At 37.9% G+C, this 21,754-nt stretch overlaps 1 protein-coding gene across 1 annotated transcript in view; it reads right to left on the reverse strand.

Moving 5' to 3' along the window:
* LOC103215739 (ankyrin repeat domain-containing protein 30B-like) overlaps nt 1–21,754 on the reverse strand; it is a 213,756-nt gene that overhangs the window by 81,502 nt on the left and 110,500 nt on the right. The window contains 1 exon segment of the mRNA XM_073018916.1: nt 1,404–1,617. Coding sequence (XP_072875017.1) covers nt 1,404–1,617 — 214 coding nt within the window.

Consider the following 21,754-nt stretch of genomic DNA (forward strand, 5'->3'; position numbering starts at 1 on the left):
ATCAGCCTTTGGTCTTTGATGTTGGTGATGTACTGATGGGGTTTTGGTGTGGGTGTCCTTTCTGTTTGTTAGTTTTCCTTCTAACAGTCAGGACCCTCAGCTGTAGGTCTGTTGGAGTTTGCTTGAGGTCCACTCCAGACCCTGTTTGCCTGGGTATCAGCAGCGGAGGCAGCAGAAGATAGAATATTGCTGAACAGCGAGTGTTGCTGTCTGATACTTGCTCTGGAAGCTTCATCTCAGGGGTGTACCCTGCCGTGTGAGGTGTGAGGTGTTGGTCTGCACCTAGTGGGGGATATCTCCCCTTAGGCTACTCAGGGGTCAGGTACCCACTTGAGCTGGCATTCTGTCCGTTCTCAGATCTCAACCTCGGTGTTGGGAGATCCACTGCTCTCTTCAAAGTTGTCAGACGGGGGCATTTACCTCTGCAGAGGTTTCTGCTGCTTTTTGTTTAGCTATGCCCTGTCCCCAGAGGAGGAGTCTACAGAAGCAGGCCGGCTTCCTTGAGCTGTGGTGGGCTCCACCCAATTCCAGCTTCCTGGTGGCTTTATTTACCTACTTAAGCCTCAAGAATGGTGGGCGCCCTCCCACAGCTCTGCTGGCACCCTGCAGTTAGATCTGAGACTGCTGTGCTAGCAATGAGGGAGGCTCCATGGCAGTGGGACCCTCTGGGCCAGGTGTAGGATATAATCTCCTGGTGTGCCTTTTGCTAAGACCCTTGGTAAAGCACAGTATTAGGGTGGGAGTTACCCAATTTTCCAGGTGTTGTGGGTCTCGATTTCCTTGGCTAGGAAAAGAAATTCCCTTTCCCCTTGTGCTTCCCAGGTGAGGTGATGCATTGCCCTGCTTCAGCTCTGGATGGTCACGCTGCACCAACAAACCAGCGTCAAGTGTCCGACACAACCCAGTGAGATGAACCTGGTACCTCAGTTGAAAATGCAGAAATCACCTGTCTTCTATGTCACTTACACTGGGAGCTGGAGGCTGGAGCTGTTCCAATTCAGCCATCTTTGGCATGCCCCCCCCGAGATATTTTTATATTGAAGGATTTATTCCAAGTCAATAATTAGAAAGGATAAAAAAGATTTACATGCAGTTATGCATTGCAGCACTTATAATATAAAAAATTAAAAATCAAAAATATTAATTTGTTAAGTAATGGGATTTCCAAATAATGGCCTTCTATATAGCCATTAAAGTTGTGATTTAAATAAATATGCATTTAATTATCAGCAGAAGTATTCACATTTAAGAACTTGTATTATTTAAAAGAATTTGACACTCTACAAGACAGAGATTTTTCTCTCCAGTTAAACCTCAGAAGGTAAGGCAGCTTTTACAAAAAGTATCCTACATACCTTTAGTATAAATAATTGAAATATTTATTTAAAACTAGGATGTCATACCTCACACTGCAGAGCTCTTGTTCCCATTTAACTTTTTGGTTCTCTAACTGTGATTTTATTTCTTTTGCTTCTGATAGTTCCTTTTGTAGTACACAAAATTTATTTTTCATTTTTTTCAGTTTTGTTGTAAGTTGTTCACAGTGATCTTTTTTAAGTTCCTGTGCTCTTTCACAAGAAGGAACTGCATCCAAGATTTTTGATAGGCTAGTTGAATCTGTCTCAAGGAGGAGATAGAAATAAAACGTATTAGTACTTTTGGGATATAAACGGCTGCATATTTTAACAATCAATAACTCACACACTGAACAAATTTATATTGATTGCCTACCATGGGGAAGGCATTATACTACGTTCTGCAGATTAAACAGAAAAAACAAAACAAAACAAAACAAAACTCTGCTCTTGTTTAGCTTAAAACATAAAATATAAAATAAAAAGCAAAGCCCCAGAAAAGTTACAATTGTAAATTCAGATAGATACTGTAAGAAAACAGATTGCTTAGAATAAGATCTATACTAGGCCCTGGAAAAATCCCCTGAGGAATGTATGGCTACACTGAGGAACGAAGCCTGAAAAGGATGTAGTTGAGCAAGCGGGGAAGAAAAGCATTTTAGCCAGTGTGTGGCATGTGCTGAAGCTCTAGTGTAATCTGCCTCTAGCCACAAGAGGACTACAGGTGTTGATTTTTCTTCTTAGCTAAAATAATTAAAAATAAAACACACAAAATACACTAAACAATTTTTTAGACAGTGGACATTAGGCAAAGAAGATGATAATCCCTGAAAAACAGAAAAAGAAAATGGAAAGCAAACCTCATGAATGTTTCAGCTTCCTGCCTTGACAGAGATTCCAAGACATGACACAGGAAGAAAAAACTGAAGTGGAACCTACCAGACTCTCTTGGTTACATTGCTGAAGCTTAGAGTCTGGTAAAACCAAAGGAGACAGACAACACCGAACAGAATACTGAGGAGAAGAGAGAGATACAGAAGTGAAAGCAAGAAACCCCTGGAAATCCCCTCCCAGTATTTAGCAAAATAATGAAGATTGCATGTGAGCCAGAAAACCACCTAAGACCAAGCCAGGTCAGGGGGACTTATAAAGTTAGTGAAAATCACACCTGTGCTTACATAGTACCAAGAAGAGTGCCTATTTTTATAGATTTGCCTGGGAAGACTCAGACTTCCCAGGAAAATGAATAGTCTGAAAGGTCTTGCCTCAGGTGTGGGGAGTTAGCTCATACCATAAAAAGAAAAAAGAAAAAGGATCAAGCTGTTTATAAGTAACTCAACTCTATTCTACAATAAAAATCAAGAAGATAAGTAGAGCAATAGAAGATACTTTAAAAAACTAAATTGTACTTGTAAAGATACAAGTTACAATGCTGGAGATGAAAGCTATGCTGAGGAGATATGAGCATAGATTGATTTGCCACCAAGAAAGAAAAGTTTCATAAATTTGAGACACTAGAGAACTATCAGCAAACTCCCAGCACATAATATATAAGTCCCTAAAGAAGTAGGAGGCGAGACAGAAAAAAAGTTTGAGGAAAAATTGGCTAAATATATTCTAAACTTAATGAAAGCTACAATCCCACAGATCCAGGCTGGTATCTGGCTGGAAGTGAAGAAATGAAAATATAAGATTGTAATTTCTTATACCATCTATGTTATGATATAATATTACTTGAAGGTGGGTTGTGATAAGGAAAATCCATACACTATATATCCTAAAACAACCACTAAGACAGCAAAGCAAAGAGTTATATCTAATAACCAAATAAACTTATATGACAAAAAGATATGACTAAATCATAAAGAAATATAAAACTAGATCAATAACTAAAAAACATTATACCTATAAATATACATATAAAACTAAATCATACAAATTACTAAACTAGTCTGAAGGAAGCAGAAAAAGAATAAAACAAAGCAAAGAAGATCTGGGACTAATAGAAATCAAACAGCATGGTGACAGACAATTTTTATCATATCAATAATTACATTATAAATTAAACTGATCGAAAAACCTCTGCTCAAAGGCAGATTGTCAGAATGGATATAAAAGTAAGATCTACCTGTATAACACCTATAAGAAATAAACTTTAAATATAAAGACAAAAATTGGTTAAAGATGAAACAAGGCACACCACACTACAACGTGACAAAAGAAGACTGAGGAAGAGTGGTTGTATTAATACCAAAGTACATTTCATAGCAAAATTATTACCAGCAATAAACAAGGTCATTTTATAGTGACAAAGGGTTCACTTAATCAAGAAAACATAACAGTCCTAAATATTTTTGTAGAAAATAATGTAAACCCTTCAAAATACATGATACAAAAATAGATAGAACTGCAAAAGAAATGGAAAAATGCCCATTTGTATAGTCTAAAATTTCTAAACCCCTTACTCAAGTAGTAGAATAAGGAGGCAGAAAGTCGGCAAGAATGTGGTAGACTTTACACAATTCTTCAGAAGTACTTAAAGACTATATTCTAGATCATATCTTAATGAAAGGATTGAGAAGGATTTAGGTCACACAAAACATGTTACCTGACCCAAAAACAATCAAATTAAAACTCAATAATAAAAATGTACCTGGAACAACTCAACTATTGGAAATTAAGTAACATAACATCCAAACAACCCTGGGTTGGTTCCAAAAATAATAAAAAGAAAAATTAGAAACTATTTTGAACTAACTTCAAAAGAAAACACAACACGTTAGATATTGTAAAATGCATCTACAATAGCACTTAAATAAAAATTTTCGGGGGTGGAGTAAGATGGCCGAAATTGAACAGCTCCAGTCTCCAACTCCCAGCGTGAGCGACACAGAAGACGAGTGATTTCTGCATTTTCAACTGAGGTACTAGGTTCATCTCACTAGGGAGTGCCGGACAATCGGTGCTGGTCAGCTGCTGCAGCCCCACCAGCGAGAGCTGAAGCAGGGCGAGGCATCGCCTCACCTGGGAAGCACAAGGGGGAAGGGAATCCCTTTTCCTAGGCAGGGGAACTGAGACACACAACACCTGGAAAATCGGGTACCTCCCACCCCAATACTGCGCTTTAAGGTAACGGCACACCAGGAGATTATATCCCACACCTGGCCCGGAGGGTCCCATGCCCACAGAGCGTCCCTCATTGCTAGCACAGCAGTCTGTGATCTACCAGCAAGGCAGCAGCGAGGCTGGGGGAGGGGCGCCCGCCATTGCTGAGGCTTAAGTAGGTAAACAAAGCCCTGGGAAGCTCGAACTGGGCGGAGCTCACAGCAGCTCAAGGAAACCTGCCTGTCTCTGTAGACTCCACCTCTGGGGACAGGGCACAGTAAACAAAAGCAGCAGAAACCTCTGCAGACGCAAATGACTCTGTCTCACAGCTTTGAAGAGAGCAGTGGATCTCCCAACACGGAGGTTGAGATCTGAGAAGGGACAGACTGCCTGCTCAAGTGGGTCCCTGACTCCTGAGTAGCCTAACTGGGAGACATCTCTCACTAGGGGCAGTCTGACACCCCACACCTCACAGGGTGGAATACACCCTGAGAGGAAGCTTCCAAAGCAAGAATCAGACAGGTACACTCACTGTTCAGCAATATTCTACCTTCTGAAACCTCTGCTGCTGATACCCAGGCAAACAGGGTCTGGAGTGGACCCCAAGCAATCTCCAACAGACCTACAGCTGAGGGTCCTGACTGTTAGAAGGAAAACTATCAAACAGGAAGGACACCTACACAAAAACCCCATCAGTACGTCACCATCATCAAAGACCAGAGGCACATAAAACCACAAAGATGGGGAAAAAGCAGGGCAGAAAAGCTGGAAATTCAAAAAATAAGAGCACATCTCCCCCGGCAAAGGAGCACAGCTCATTGCCAGCAACGGATCAAAGCTGGACGGAGAATGACTTTGACGAGATGAGAGAAGAAGTCTTCAGTTGATCAAACTTCTCAGAGCTAAAGGAAGAATTATGTACCCAGCGCAAAGAAACTAATAAAAATCTTGAAAAAAAAGTGGAAGAATTGATGGCTAGAGTAATTAATGCAGAGAAGGTCATAAACGAAATGAAAGAGATGAAAACCATGACACGAGAAATACGTGACAAATGCACAAGCTTCAGTAACCGACTCGATCAACTGGAAGAAAGAGTATCAGCAATTGAGGATCAAATGAATGAAATGAAGCGAGAAGAGAAACCAAAAGAAAAAAGAAGAAAAAGAAATGAACAAAGTCTGCAAGAAGTATGGGATTATGTAAAAAGACCAAATCTATGTCTGATTGGGGTGCCTGAAAGTGAGGGGGAAAATGGAACCAAGTTGGAAAACACTCTTCAGGATATCATCCAGGAGAACTTCCCCAACCTAGTAGGGCAGGCCAACATTCAAATCCAGGAAATACAGAGAATGCCACAAAGATACTCCTCAAGAAGAGCAACTCCAAGACACATAATTGCCAGATTCACCAAAGTTGAAATGAAGGAAAAAATCTTAAGGGCAGCCAGACAGAAAGGTCGGGTTACCCACAAAGGGAAGCCCATCAGACTAAGAGCAGATCTCTCGGCAGAAACTCTACAAGCCAGAAGAGAGTGGGGGCCAATATTCAACATTCTTAAAGAAAAGAATTTTAAACACAGAATTTCATATCCAGCCAAACTAAGTTTCATAAGTGAAGGAGAAATAAAATCCTTTACAGATAAGCAAATGCTTAGAGATTTTGTCACCACTAGGCCTGTCTTACAAGAGACCCTGAAGGAAGCACTAAACATGGAAAGCAACAACCGGTACCAGCCATTGCAAAAACATGCCAAAATGTAAAGACCGTCAAGGCTAGGAAGAAACTGCATCAACTAACGAGCAAAATAACCAGTTAATATCATAATGGCAGGATCAAGTTCACACATAACAATCTTAACCTTAAATGTAAATCGACTAAATGCTCCAATTAAAAGACACAGACTGGCAAACTGGATAAAGAGTCAAGATCCATCAGTCTGCTGTATTCAGGAGACCCATCTCACATGCAGAGACATACATAGGCTCAAAATAAAGGGATGGAGGAAGATTTACCAAGCAAATGGAGAATAAAACAAAGCAGGGGTTGCAATACTAGTCTCTGATAAAACAGACTTTAAACCATTAAAGATCAAAAGAGACAAAGAAGGCCATTACATAATGGTAAAGGGATCAATTCAACAAGAACAGCTAACTATCCTAAATATATATGCACCCAATACAGGAGCACCCAGATTCATAAAGCAAGTTCTTAGAGACTTACAAAGAGACTTAGACTCCCATACAATAATAATGGGAGACTTCAACACTCCACTGTCAACATTAGACAGATCAACGAGAAAGAAAGTTAACAAGGATATCCAGGAATTGAACTCATCTCTGCAGCAAGCAGACCTAATAGACATCTATAGAACTCTCCACCCCAAATCAACAGAATACACATTCTTCTCAGCACCACATCGCACTTGCTCCAAAATTGACCACATAATTGGAAGTAAAGCACACCTCAGGAAATGTACAAGAACAGAAATTATAACAAACTGTCTTTCAGACCACAGTGCAATCAAACTAGAACTCAGGACTAACAAACTCAATCAAAACCGCTCAACTACATGGAAACTGAACAACCTGCTCCTGAATGACTACTGGGTACATAACGAAATGAAGGCAGAAATAAAGATGTTCTTTGAAACAAATGAGAACAAGGATACAACATACCAGAATCTCTGGGACACATTTAAAGCAGTGTGTAGAGGGAAATTTATAGCACTAAATGCCCACAAGAGAAAGCAGGAAAGATCTAAAATTGACACTCTAACATCGCAGTTAAAAGAACTAGAGAAGCAAGAGCAAACACATTCGAAAGCTAGCAGAAGGCAAGAAATAACTAAGATTAGAGCAGAACTGAAGGAGATGGAAACACAAAAAACCCTTCAAAAAATCAATGAATCCAGGAGTAAGTTTTCTGAAAAGATCAACAAAATTGACAGACCACTAGCAAGACTAATAAAGAAGAAAAGAGAGAAGAATCAAATTGATGCAATAAAAAATGATAAAGGGGATATCACCACCGACCCCACAGAAATACAAACTACCATCAGAGAATACTATAAACACCTCTACGCAAATAAACTGGAAAATCTAGAAGAAATGGATAATTTCCTGGACACTTATACTCTTCCAAGACTAAACCAGGAAGAAGTTGAATCCCTGAATAGACCAATAGCAGGCTCTGAAATTGAGGCAATAAGTAATAGCCTACCAACCAAAATAAGTCCAGGGCCAGATGGATTCACAGCTGAATTCTACCAGAGGTACAAGGAGGAGCTGGTACCATTCCTTCTGAAACTATTCCAAACAATAGAAAAAGAGGGAATCCTCCCTAACTCATTTTATGAGGCCAACATCATCCTGATACCAAAGCCTGGCAGAGACACAACAAAAAAAGAGAATTTTAGACCAATATCCCTGATGAACATCGATGCAAAAATCCTCAATAAAATACTGGCAAACCGGATTCAGCAGCACATCAAAAAGCTTATCCACCATGATCAAGTGGGCTTCATCCCTGGGATGCAAGGCTGGTTCAACATTCGCAAATCAATAAACATAATCCAGCATATAAACAGAACAAAGACAAGAACCACATGATTATCTCAATAGATGCAGAAAAGGCTTTTGACAAAATTCAACAGCCCTTCATGCTAAAAACGCTCAATAAATTTGATATTGATGGAACGTACCTCAAAATAATAAAAGCTATTTATGACAAACCCACAGCCAATATCATACTGAATGGGCAAAAACTGGAAGCATTCCCTTTGAAAACTGGCACAAGACAGGGATGCCCTCTCTCACCACTCCTATTCAACATAGTGTTGGAAGTTCTGGCTAGGGCAATCAGGCAAGAGAAAGAAATCAAGGGGATTCAGTTAGGAAAAGAAGTAGTCAAATTGTCCCTCTTTGCAGATGACATGATTGTATATTTAGAAAACCCCAAATTCTCAGCCCAAAATCTCCTTAAGCTGATAAGAAACTTCAGCAAAGTCTCAGGATACAAAACTAATGTGCAAAAATCACAAGCATTCTTATACACCAGTAACAGACAAAGAGAGAGCCAAATCATGAATGAACTTCCATTCACAATTGCTTCAAAGAGAATAAAATACCTAGGAATCCAACTTACAAGGGATGTAAAGGACCTCTTCAAGGAGAACTACAAACCACTGCTCAGTGAAATCAAAGAGGACACAAACAAATGGAAGAACATACCATGCTCATGGATAGGAAGAATCAATATCGTGAAAATGGCCATACTGCCCAAGGTTATTTATAGATTCAATGCCATCCCCATCAAGCTACCAATGAGTTTCTTCACAGAATTGGAAAAAACTGCTTTAAAGTTCATATGGAACCAAAAAAGAGCCCGCATCTCCAAGACAATCCTAAGTCAAAAGAACAAAGCTGGAGGCATCATGCTACCTGACTTCAAACTATACTACAAGGCTACAGTAACCAAAACAGCATGGTACTGGTACCAAAACAGAGATATAGACCAATGGAACCGAACAGAGTCCTCAGAAATAATACCACACATCTACAGCCATCTGATCTTTGACAAACCTGAGAGAAACAAGAAATGGGGAAAGGATTCCCTATTTAATAAATGGTGCTGGGAAAATTGGCTAGCTATAAGTAGAAAGCTGAAACTGGATCCTTTCCTTACTCCTTATAAGAAAATTAATCCAAGATGGATTAGAGACTTAAATGTTAGACCTAACACCATAAAAATCCTAGAGGAAAACCTAGGTAGTACCTTTCAGGACATAGGCATGGGCAAGGACTTCATGTCTAAAACACCAAAAGCAACGGCAGCAAAAGCCAAAATTGACAAATGGGATCTCATTAAACTAAAGAGCTTCTGCACAGCAAAAGAAACTACCATCAGAGTGAACAGGCAACCTACAGAATGGGAGAAAATTTTTGCAATCTACTCATCTGACAAAGGGCTAATATCCAGAACCTACAAAGAACTCAAACAAATTTACAAGAAAAAAACAAACAACCCCATCAAAAAGTGGGCAAAGGATATGAACAGACATTTCTCAAAAGAAGACATTCATGCAGCCAACAGACACATGAAAAAATGCTCATCATCACTGGCCATCAGAGAAATGCTAATCAAAACCACAATGAGATACCATCTCACACCAGTTAGAATGGCGATCATTAAAATTCAGGAAACAACACGTGCTGGAGAAGATGTGGAGAAATAGGAACACTTTTACACTGTTGGTGGGATTGTAAACTAGTTCAACCATTATGGAAAACAGTATGGCGATTCCTCAAGGATCTAGAACTAGATGTACCATATGACCCAGCCATCCCATTACTGGGTATATACCCAAAGGATTATAAATCATGCTGCTATAAAGACACATGCACACATATGTTTATTGTGGGACTATTCACAATAGCAAAGACTTGTAATCAACCCAAATGTCCATCAGTGACAGACTGGATTAAGAAAATGTGGTACATATACACCATGGAATACTATGCAGCCATGAAAAAGGATGAGTTTCTGTCCTTTGTAGGGACATGGATGCAGCTGGAAACCATCATTCTTAGCAAACTATCACAAGAACAGATAACCAAACACTGCATGTTCTCACTCATAGGTGGGAACTGAACAATGAGATGACTTGGACTTGGGAAGGGGAACATCACACACCGGGGCCTATCATGAGGAGGAGGGATTGCATTGGGAGTTATACCTGAGGTAAATTACGAGTTGATGGGTGCTGACGAGTTGATGGGTGCAGCACACCAACATGGCACAAGTATACATATGTAACAAACCTGCACGTTATGCACATGTACCCTAGAACTCAAAGTATAAAAATAAAAAATAAAAAATAAATTTAAAAAAAAGAAGATTACTAAATTAGTTACCTGATACCTGCATTATAATTCATTTATGATTGATATCTGTTGCTAAGTATAATAAAACTTGATTTGGAGTATTTACATAATTTTGTGACTGTTATTTTAAAATAGTAATGTCTTCAGAAAACTAATCATAATAAAAATATTGGTATCATAAAAAAATAAAAGTAAAAAAATAAAAATAAAAATTTTCAGCACTGAATGTCTACATTAGAAGACTCTCAAATAAATAACTTTGACTTTTACCTTAAGAAACGAAAGAAAAAAATAAGAAAAAAGTAAACTCAATGGAAGTAGAGGAAATGATAAATATCTGCATTGGCTTGAATGTTTTTGTCCTTGCAAATTTCATATGCTAAAATCAAATCACAGAGGTGATGTTATTAGGTGGCAGGAGTTTTGGGATATAATTAGGTCATGAGGGCCACCCTTCATAAATGGATTAATGCTCTGATAGAAATAACCCCAGAGAGCCTCTTTACCCTTTCTGCCATGTGAGGACACAGGGCAAAAGAATGCATCAATGAATCATGAAGTGGTACCTCTTCAGACATAAAATCTGATGATACCTTGATCTGGAACTGTGTGGCTTCCAAAATTGTGAGAATTCAATCTATGTTCTTGATAAGCTCCCAACTATAGATTTTTTAAATAATAGGCAAAGAGAACTAAAACATCAGAGATGGAACTAATAAAACACAAAAATGATACAAAAATTGAACAACACCAAACACTTTGAGAGGATCAATAAAAGCAAAAGTCTATTAGCCAAACTAGCTCTTGAAAAGAAAAAGTTACAGTTACTAACTCTGGAAATGAGTTAATGTGACATTATTTCAGATTCTACAGATACTTAAAAATACAAGGTAATATTTAAAAAGTATGTGAATAAACATGACAACTTAGACAAAATTGACAAATTCATTGAAATGTGAAAATTACCATCTGATTTTTGACAAAACTGAAAAAAAAAAAGTAATGGGAAAAGAATTCCCTATTTAATAAATGGTGTTGGGAAAACTGGCTGGCCATATGCAGAAAACTGAAAGCTGACCCTTTCTTTACACCTTATACAAAAATTAACTCCAGATGGATTAAAGACTTAACCATAAAACTTACAACCATAAAAAGCCTAAAAGTAAACCTAGGCAATACCATTCAGGACATAGGCATGGGCAAGGATTTCATGACTAAACATCAAAAGCAATGGCAACAAAAGCTAAAATTGACAAATGGGACCTAAATAAACTAAAGAGCTTTGGCACACCAAAAGAAACTAGCATCAAAATGAACAGGCAACCTTTAGGATAGTAGAAAACTTCTGCAATCTATCCATCTGACAAAGGGCTAATATCCAGAACCTATAATAACGTAAACACATTTACAAGAAAAAAACAAACAGCTCCATCAAAAAGTGGGCGAAGGATATTAACAGACACTTCTTCAAAGGCGACACTTATGCAGCCAACAAACATAGGAAAGAAAAATTCATCATCATTGATCATTAGAGAAACGCAAATCGAAACCACAATGAGATATAATCTCATGGCAGTTAAAATTGCAATCATTAAAAAGTCAGGAAACGAGCCTGTAATCCCAACACTTTGGGAGGCTGAGACAGGCGGATCATGAGGTCAGGAGATCGAGACTATCCTGGCTAACACGGTGAAACCCCGTTTCTACTAAAAAATACAAAAAACTAGCCAGGAGAGGTGGCGGGCGCCTGTAGTCCCAGCTACTCAGGAGGCTGAGGCAGGAGAATAGCATAAACCCGGGAGGCAGAGCTTGCAGTGAGCTGAGATCTGGCCACTGCACTCCAGCCTGGGTGACAGAGTGAGACTCTGTCTCAAAAAAAAAAAAAAAAAAAAAAAAAAAAAAAAAGTCAGGAAACAACAGATGCTGGAGAGGATGTGGAGAAATAGGAACACTTTTACACTGTTGGTAGGAGTGTAAATTATTTCAACCATTGTAGAAGACAGTGTGGTGATTCCTCAAGGATCTAGAACCAGAAATACCATTTGACCCAGTCATCCCATTACTGGGTATATACCCAAAGGATTATAAATCATGCTACTATAAAGACACACGCACACGTATGTTTATTGTGGCACTATTCACAATAGCAAAGACTTGAAACCAACCCAAATATCCATCAATGATAGACTGGATAAAGAAAATGTGGCCCATATATACCATGGAATACTATGCGGCCATAAAACAGGATGAGTCCATGTCCTTTGCAGGGACATGGATGAAGCTGGAAACCATCATTCTCAGCAAACTAGCACAAGAACAGATAACCAAACACCGCATGTTATCACTCATAAGTGAGAGTTGAACAATGAGAACATATGGACACGGGGAGGGGAACATCACACACCAGGGCCTGTTGTGGGGTAAGGGGCTAGGGGAGGGGTAGCATTAGGAGAAGTACGTAATGTAGACGATAGGTTGATGGGTACAGAAAATCACCATGGCACATTTATACCTATATAACAAACCTGCACGTTCTGCACATGTAACCTAGAACATAAAGTATAACAATAATAATAGAAAAAAGAAAAAAATTTTAACTAGGAATAACAGTATACTGATTCTGGCAAACATTCAGAGGAAACCTTTATGTAAGAAATCCAATTCTTTTTTCCAAAATAAAAATGGTGTCAACAATAGAAAAATAAAATCTAGTCAGTAGTCAAAAAAACTACAATATCTCAAGAAAAAATAGATAACCTGCATTGCCCCAAATCTATAAAAGAGTATTAAGTCATACTTAAAAATTCTCTTACAATGAAAAGTCCAGGCCAAGAATTCTACACTAGTGGTTTCTACCAAATATTCTAGAGAAAAAATGAGATATAATTCTAAACAAACTCTACCCCTAAAATAAAAGAAAGTACGATATAGTTTGGATGTGTGTCCCCACCAAAAACTCCCATTGAAATGTAATCCCCAATGTTGGAAGTAAAGTTTGGTGAGAGGTGAATGCATCATGAGGAAAGATTTCTCACAAATAACTTAGCACCATGCCCTTGGTGTTGTCCTCATAATAGTGATTCTCATGAAAATTGGTCATTTAAATGTGCATGGCACCTCCCACCTCTCTCTCTTTCTCCTACTCTGGCCATGTGATGTGCAAATTCCTGCTTCACCTTCTGCCATAACTGTAAGCTTCCACAGTCCTCCCCAGAAGCAGAGCCCCATGTTATGCTTCTTGTACAACCTGTAGGACTGTGAGCCAGTGAAACCTATTTTCTCATAAATTACCCAATCTCAGGTATTTCTCTATAGCAATGCACAAATAGCCTAATACGGAGTACATTTCAACTCATTGTATAATGCTAGCATTACTCTAAATCAAAACCAGATGATATTATTATAAACAAGAGAAATGCCTTGTGAACATGCATGCAAAATTCAACCAATTTGTGAAGCAACAATGATAATCTTAGAAAGATGAGTGAATAAACTGTGCTATAGTCATACAATGGAATATTACTAAGGACTAAAAGTAGATGAACTATCAAGCTATGAAAAGACTTAAATGCATATTTCCAAAAATGACATTATCCATAAAACAAAATTATGGATAGAGTAAAAAGATCAGTGATGGTTACCAAAAGGTTGAGGAGCAAAGATGTGTGTTGATATCCTGTGTTTTTCCAATTTTCAGAACTTTTGGCTCATCTTTCTAATCTGAAAAAGAGAGTCATTTCTTCTATTTAAGTTTACTTTCACTTGCTTGAGACATGTTATCACCCTTGAGGGTGTGGCTTTAATGTATGCTGAGGAATACAATTTGTTTCTGAGTGCTGTCAGGGGAGTCAGCCTCTGTATGATTCTTTTGGATATATGTAAACTTAGTATGGTGGTTTTCCCAAATGCTAGTTCTCATGGCAGCATACTGGGCATGTGAGAAAGCCCTCGATGTACTGTGGCAGAAGTGGGTAAGAACATGCTTTGTCTTTGTTTTACTGGTAGGAACTCTCTGTTGCCTCAGGTTATCGGCAAGCCTGTGTAATGCCTAGTGCCCAGAATTCTCTACTCAGCTCCAGAAAGAAGGACGAAGCTTAGCAAAACTACACTGACAAGCTGGACTGAACTGACAAAACTGGCCTGCTGTTTGGATACCTTAATGAGGAGCACAAGCACCAGCCAAGACAAGGGTCTCAGGAAAAGCTCTTAGTGAATTACAAAGAGGATCCCAGAGGAAAGAGAAAACGCGGCAACAGTTCTATGTCCTGAGTGGTCATGAATGGCTCGGCTACCTTATCAAAACCCTGACCTAAGACTCATAAAAAGCTTATATGACTTTTTTTCTTCAAAAAAGCAGGCTCCTGTCTTCCTCTCCCCACAAAAACACACTATGTCTGATAGTTGCCATTTACCCAGATAAGTTTAATTAAATATCAACCCTCATTTTCTTTCAGGAATTAATATTTTACTATTACTTTCTTTGATTGATTCAGCAAACTTTATGATATAGTTTGTTTTCCAGGATAAATTATTCATCAATAAGATTCTTCAAAGATATGTATACTTTTATATCAATGAAATTTATGTCTAGTCTCTTAAAGTTAAAAAAAAGTCTAGGTTCAAACTATATCAAAAGCGCGCAGAGTCCCAGGTGACAAAAAGTAAATATGTAACTATTTTCCTTTAAAAACAAAAACATTGAGTTTAAAATTTTTGAGTGAAAAAAGAGAAAAACAAAAAAAAGACAAGAAAAATTTTACAAACCATTTCATCATCCAGAGCCCATTTATCATATGGCATCTGTGAATCTCACACATAGCTAACATATACTGGTTAAAAACTATGAGAGTTTCTGAAGTACAAGATACGCTTAGAATCACTTATTAAATTACAAACATTCATCATATTCTTTAATTTATCCTATAATTGAGAAGGTACACAGTTATAATGATAGTTTAGTTGAATGTAAAATTGATGTCTCATCAATGAAAGTGTAATGAATTCATGAGCAAGGATGTATATTAGGGAATAATAGTAAATAAAAATATTCATTGTTTTCTATACACATGTGGTGTAGTTTTATGTCTACATTTTTTTTGCATCCTCTCATTTATCCATTTGAATGTTTCTTGATCTCCTCATGTCAGTGAGCATATACAATTCATAAAGAAAATAATGTATAAAAAATTTCACTATTGAAATATTCATTCAAAAACTTGATTGTTAAATATTAATTAGGTATAAATATTTTTATTTTGAAATCAGTATAATATTTAAAAATTAGTTTTAGTATTCAAGTAATAAATTTAGTATTTTTTGTTTGTTTCTAATATTAGTCTGATTTGATTTATCATATTAGTCTCTAACAAATTTTTATTTTTTTATTTTAATTTTTTTTGAAATGGAGCTCATTCTGTCAACCCTGCTGGAGTGTAGTAGCGTGATCTTGGCTCACTGCAACCTCCACCCCCTGGGTTCAAGCAACTCTCCTGCCTCAGCCTCTTGAGTAGCTGGGATTACAGGCGTGTGCAACCATGCCAAGCTAATTTTATATATATATATATATATATATTTTAAGGAGAGACAGGGTTTCACCATGTTGGCCAGGCTGGTCTCGAACTGCTGACCCCAAGTGATCCACCCACTCGCCTCAGCCTCCCAAAGTGCTGGGATTACAGGCATGAGCCATCGGGCCCGGCCTTCTAACAGATTTTTATAGAACAGCCATTTTACTAACAAAGCCAATGAGTTCATATTCAAATTTATCTCACTTAAATAACTAATACATCAATAAAACATATCTCTATGAATCCTGAAAGCAATAGAGAAGAGTAATGAGTCACTGTGGTAGACCCAAATATAGTAATCCCTCCTTCTTCCAATACTCTCCAGAGCATACCCAATATAATCTTTTGGAGTGAAAATATTCCAAATGCATCTGAAGCGAGTTCACTCAAGTTTCCTTCTTAGAAACTTCAAAATTACCTAGTTAGCTTCTTCCCCTCATGCCCCTTCATGCCTCACAATTGCTATTCTTTAGCAAAAATAATCTCCAGATCTGTGGTCTTGATTCTTTCCCTTCAGAACTTTTTAAAATAAATTTTCCTACCACTTTCTTTCCCTTTCAGAAGTAGTATCATGCATCTATAAATTCTGTTGTTGTTTTTTAACCTCTTTCTTCTCCTCTTCTGGCTAAAAACATACTTAGAAATAAAATCAAAATAATGCTTTCCCTTGACTCTGTTATGTCTTGACATTCCACCCAATTGCTCTTCTTCCAAATTATTTCAATGAAAACTCTATACCCTTGCTACTCAGTGCATGGTCCAAGAACCACCAGCATCAGCATCACCTGAAAATTTATTAAAACTGCACAATCTCAAGTCTGTTGAATCAGAATGTGCATTGTTAACAAGTTCTGTAGCTCACTTATTAAAGTTTGAAAACTTCTGGACCATACTGAAAAAAATATACACGTATGTGGCTGCCCATATACGCCAATAATATATTCACCAATAATAGATAAAACATAGCTTTGCATAGTCAGGTAATTCCATCCCTAATGTCTTCCACAAGCGAGTAAGAAAGGGTGGATATTTTTTATTGTTATTACACTTCAAGTTCTAGGGTATATGTACACAACATGCAGGTTTGTTACATATGTAGACATGTGCCATGTTGGTGTGCTGCACCCATTAACTCGTCATTTACATTAGGTATTTTTCTTAATGCTATCCCTCTCCTCTCCCTCACTCGATGACAGGTTCCAGTGTGTAATGTTCCTCACCCTGTGTCCAAGTGTTCTTACTGTTCAATTCCCACCTATAATTGAGAACACGCAGTGTTTGGTTTTCTGTCCTTGCAATAGTTTGCTCAGAATGATGGTTTCCAGCTTCATCCGTGTTCCTATAAAGGACATGAACTAATCTTTTTTATGGCTGCATAGTATTCCATGGTACGTATATGCCACATTTTCTTAATCCAGTTTATCATTGATGGGCATTTGGGTAGGTTCCAAGTCTTTGCTATTGTAAATAGTGCCACAATAAACATATGTGTGCATGTGTCTTTATAGCAGCATGATTTCTAATCCTCTAGGTATATAACCAGTAATGGGACTGCTGGATCAAATTGCATTTCTAGTTCTATATTCTTGAGGAATTGCCACACTGTCTTCCACAATGGCTCAACTAGGTTACAGTCCCACCAACAGTGTAAAAGTGTTCCTATTTCTCCACATCCTCTCCAGCACCTGTTGTTTCCTGACTTTTTAATGATCACCATTCTAACTGGTGTGAGATGGTATCTCATTGTGGTTTTGATTTGCATTTCTCTGATGACCAGTGATGACGAGCATTTTTTCATGTGTCTGTTGGCTGCATAAATGCCTTCTTTTGAGAAGCGTCTGTTCATACCCTTTGCTCACTTTTTGATGGGGTTGTTTGCTTTTTCTTGTAAAGTTGACTTCTTTGTAGATTCTGGATATTGGCCCTTTGTCAGATGAGTATATTGCAAAAATTTTCTCCCATTTCTCCCATTTTGCCTGTTCACTTTGATCGTATTTTCTTTTGCTGTGCAGAAGCTCTTTAGTTTAATTAGATCCCATTTGTCAATTTTGGCTTTTGATGCCATTGCTTTTAGTGTTTTAGTCATGAAGTCCTTGCCCATGCCTATGTCCTGAATGGTATTGCCTAGGTTTTCTTCTAGGGTTTTTATGGTTTTAGGTCTAATGTTTAAGTCTTTAATCAATCTTGAATTGATTTTTGTATAAGGTGTAAGGAAGGGATCCAGTTCCAGCTTTCTACATATGGCTAGCCAGTTTTCCCAGTATCATTTATTAAATAGGGAATCATTTCTCCATTTTTTGTTTTTGTCAGGTTTGTCAAAGATCAGATGGTTGTAGATGTGTGGTGTTATTTCTGAGGGCTCTGTTCCATTCCATTGGTCTATATCTCTATTTTGGTGTCAGTACCATGCTGTTTTGGTTACTGTAGCCTTGTAGTACAGTTTGAAGTCAGGTAGCGTGATGCCTCCAGCTTTGTTCTTTTGGCTTAGGATTGTCTTGGCAATGCAGGCCCTTTTTTGGTTACATCTGAACTTTAAAGTAGTTTTTTTCCAATTCTGTGAAGAAAGTCATTGGTAGCTTGATGGGGATGGCACTGAATCTACAAATTACCTTGGGCAATATGGTCATTTTCATGATACTGATTCTTCCTCTCCATGAGCATGAAATGTTCTTCCATTTGTTTGTATCCTCTTTTATTTTGTTGAGCAATGGTTTGTAGTTCTTCTTGAAGAGGTCCTTCACATCCCTTGTAAGTTGGATTCCTAGGTATTTTCTTCTCTTCGAAGCAATTTTGAATGGGAATTCACTCATGATTTGGTTCTCTGTGTGTCTGTTATTGGTGTATAGGAATGCTTGTGATTTTTGCACATTGATTTTGTATCATGAGACGTTGCTGAGGTTGCTTACATCAACTTAAGGAGATTTTGCGCTGAGACGATGGGGTTTTCTAAATATACAATCATGTCATCTACAAACAGGGATAATATGATTTCCTCTTTTCCTAATTGAATACGCTTGATTTCTTTCTCTTGCCTGATTGCCCTGGCCAGAACTTCCAACACTATGTTGAATAGGAGTGGTAAGAGAGGGCATCCCTGTCTTGTACCAGTTTTCAAAGGGAATGCTTCCAGTTTTTGCCCATTCAGTATGATATTGGCTGTGGGTCTGTCATAAATAGTTCTTATTATTTTGAGATATGTCCGCTCAATACCTAGTTCATTGAGAGTTTTTTTTTTTTTTTAATACTTTAAGTTCTAGGGTACATTGAGAGTTTTTAACATGAAGCGCTGTTGAATTTTGTCGAAGGTCTTTTCTGCATCTTTTGAGATAATCATGTGGTTTTTGTCTTTCATTCTGTTTATATGCTGGATTGCATTTATTGATTTGTGTACATTGAACCAGCCTTGAATCCCAGGGATGAGGCCAACTTGATCATGGTGGATAAGGTTTTTAATGTGCTGTTGGATACGATTTGCCAGTATTTTATTGAGGATTTTTGCATCAATGTTCATCAGGGATATTGGTCTAAAATTCTCTTTTTTTGTTGTGTCTCTGCCAGGCTTTGGTATCAGGATGATGCTGGCCTCATAAAATGAGTTAGGGAGGATTCCATCTTTTTCTATTGATTGGAATAGTTTCAGAAGGAATGTAATCAGCTCCTCCTTGTACCTCTGGTAGAATTCAGCTGTGAATCTGTCTGGTCCTGGACATTTTTGGTTGATAGGCTATTAATTATTGCCTCAATTTCAGAGCCTGTTATTGGTCTATTCAGGGATTCAACTTCTTCCTCGTTTAGTCTTGGGAGGGTGTATTTGTCCAGGAATTTACTCATTTATTCTAGATTTTTTAGTTTATTTGTGAGAAGTATTTATAGTATTTTCTGATGGTAGTCTGTATTTCTGTGGGATCAGTGGTGATATCCCCTTTATCATTTTTTATTGCATCTTCTCTCTTTTTTCCTTTATTAGTCTTGCTAGTGGTCTATTTTGCTGTTCTTTTCAAAAAATCAGCTCCTGGAATCATTGATTTTTTGAAGGTTTTTTTTGTGTCTCTGTCTCCTCAGATCTGCTCTGATCTTAATTATTTTTTGCCTTCTGCTAACTTTTGAATGTGTTTGCTGTTGCTTCTCTAGTTCTTTTAATTGTGATGTTAGGGTGTCAATTTTGGATCTTTCCTGCTTTCTCTTGTGGGCATTTAGTGCTATAAATTTCCCTCTACACACTGCTTTAAATGTGTCTTAGAGATTCTGATATATTGTGTCTTTGTTCTCATTGGTTTCAAAGAACATCTTTATTTCTGCCTTCATTTGGTTGTTTACCCAGTAGTCATTCAGGAGCAGGTTGTTCAGTTTCCATGTAGCAGTGTGGTTTTCAGTGAGTTTCTTAATCCTGAGTTCTAATTTGATTGCACTATGGTCTGAAAGACAGTTTGTTGTGATTTCTGTGCTGTTACATTTGCTGAGGAGTGCTTTACTTCCAACTATACGGTTAATTTTGGAGCAAGTGTGATGTGATGCTGAGAAGAATGTATCTTCTGTTGATCTGGGGTAGAGAGTTCTGTAGATTAGCTCCACTTGGTGCAGAGCTGAGTTCAAGTCCTGGATATCCTTGTAAACCTTCTGTCTCATTGATCTGTACAATTTTGAGTGGGGTGTTAAAGTCTCCCATTAGTATTGCCTGGGAATCTAAGTCTCTTTGTAGGTCTCTAAGGACTTGCCATACGAATCTGGGTGCTCCTGTATTGGGTGCATATATATTTAGGATAGTTAGCTCTTCTTGTTGAATTGATCCTTTTACTATTATATAATGGCCTTCTTTGTCTCTTTTGATCTTTGTTCATTTAATGTCTGTTTTATTAGAGAGTAGGAGAGCGACCTCTTTTTTTTTGTTTTCCATATGCTTGGTAGATCTTCCTCTATTCCTTTATTTTGAGCCTATGTGTGTCTCTGCACATGAGATGGGTCTCCTGAATACAGCACACTGATGGGTCTTGAGTCTTTATCCAATTTGCCAGTCTGTGTCTTTTAATTGGTGCATGTAGCCCATTTACATTTAAGTTAAATATTGTTATGTGTGAATTTGATCCTGTCATTATGATGTTAGCTGGTTATTTTGCTCATTATTTAAAGCAGTTTCTTCCTAGCATTGATGGTCTTTACAATCTGGCATGTTTTTGCAGTGGCTGGTACCGGTTGTTCATTTCTGTGTTTAGCGCTCCCTTCAGGAGCTCTTGTAAGGCAGGCCTGGTGGTGACAAAATCTCTCAGCATTTGCTCGTCTGTAAAGGATTTTACTTCTCTTTCACGTGTGAAGCTTAGTTTGGCTGGATATGAAATTCTGGATTGAAAATTCTTTTCTTTAAGAATGTTGAATATTGGCTCCCACTCTCTTCTAGCTTGTAAAGTTTCTGCCAAGAAATCCACTGTTAGTCTGATGGGTTTCCCTTTTTGGGTAACCCGACGTTTCTCTCTGGCTGCCTTTAGCATTTTTTCCTTCATTTCAACCTTGGTGAATCTGAGTATTATGTGTCTTGGGGTTGCTCTTCTCAAGGAGTATCTTTGTGGTGTTCTCTGTATTCCCTGAATTTGAATGTTGGCCTGCCTTGCTACATTGTGGAAGTTCTGGATGATATCCTGAAGTGTGTTTTCCAACTTGGTTCCATTCTTCCCATCACTTTCAGATAAACTAATCAAACGTAGATTTGGTCTTTTCACATAGTCCCATATTTCTTGGAGGCTTTGTTCATTTCTTTTTCCTCTTTTTTCTCTAAACTTCTCTTCTTGCTTCATTTCATTCTTCTACTTGATCAAGTTAGACCTCTCTGATGAGATTTTAAATGCTTTGACTA

The sequence above is a fragment of the Chlorocebus sabaeus genome, chromosome 9 (assembly GCF_047675955.1).
Source record: "Chlorocebus sabaeus isolate Y175 chromosome 9, mChlSab1.0.hap1, whole genome shotgun sequence".
NCBI lineage: Eukaryota > Metazoa > Chordata > Mammalia > Primates > Cercopithecidae > Chlorocebus > Chlorocebus sabaeus.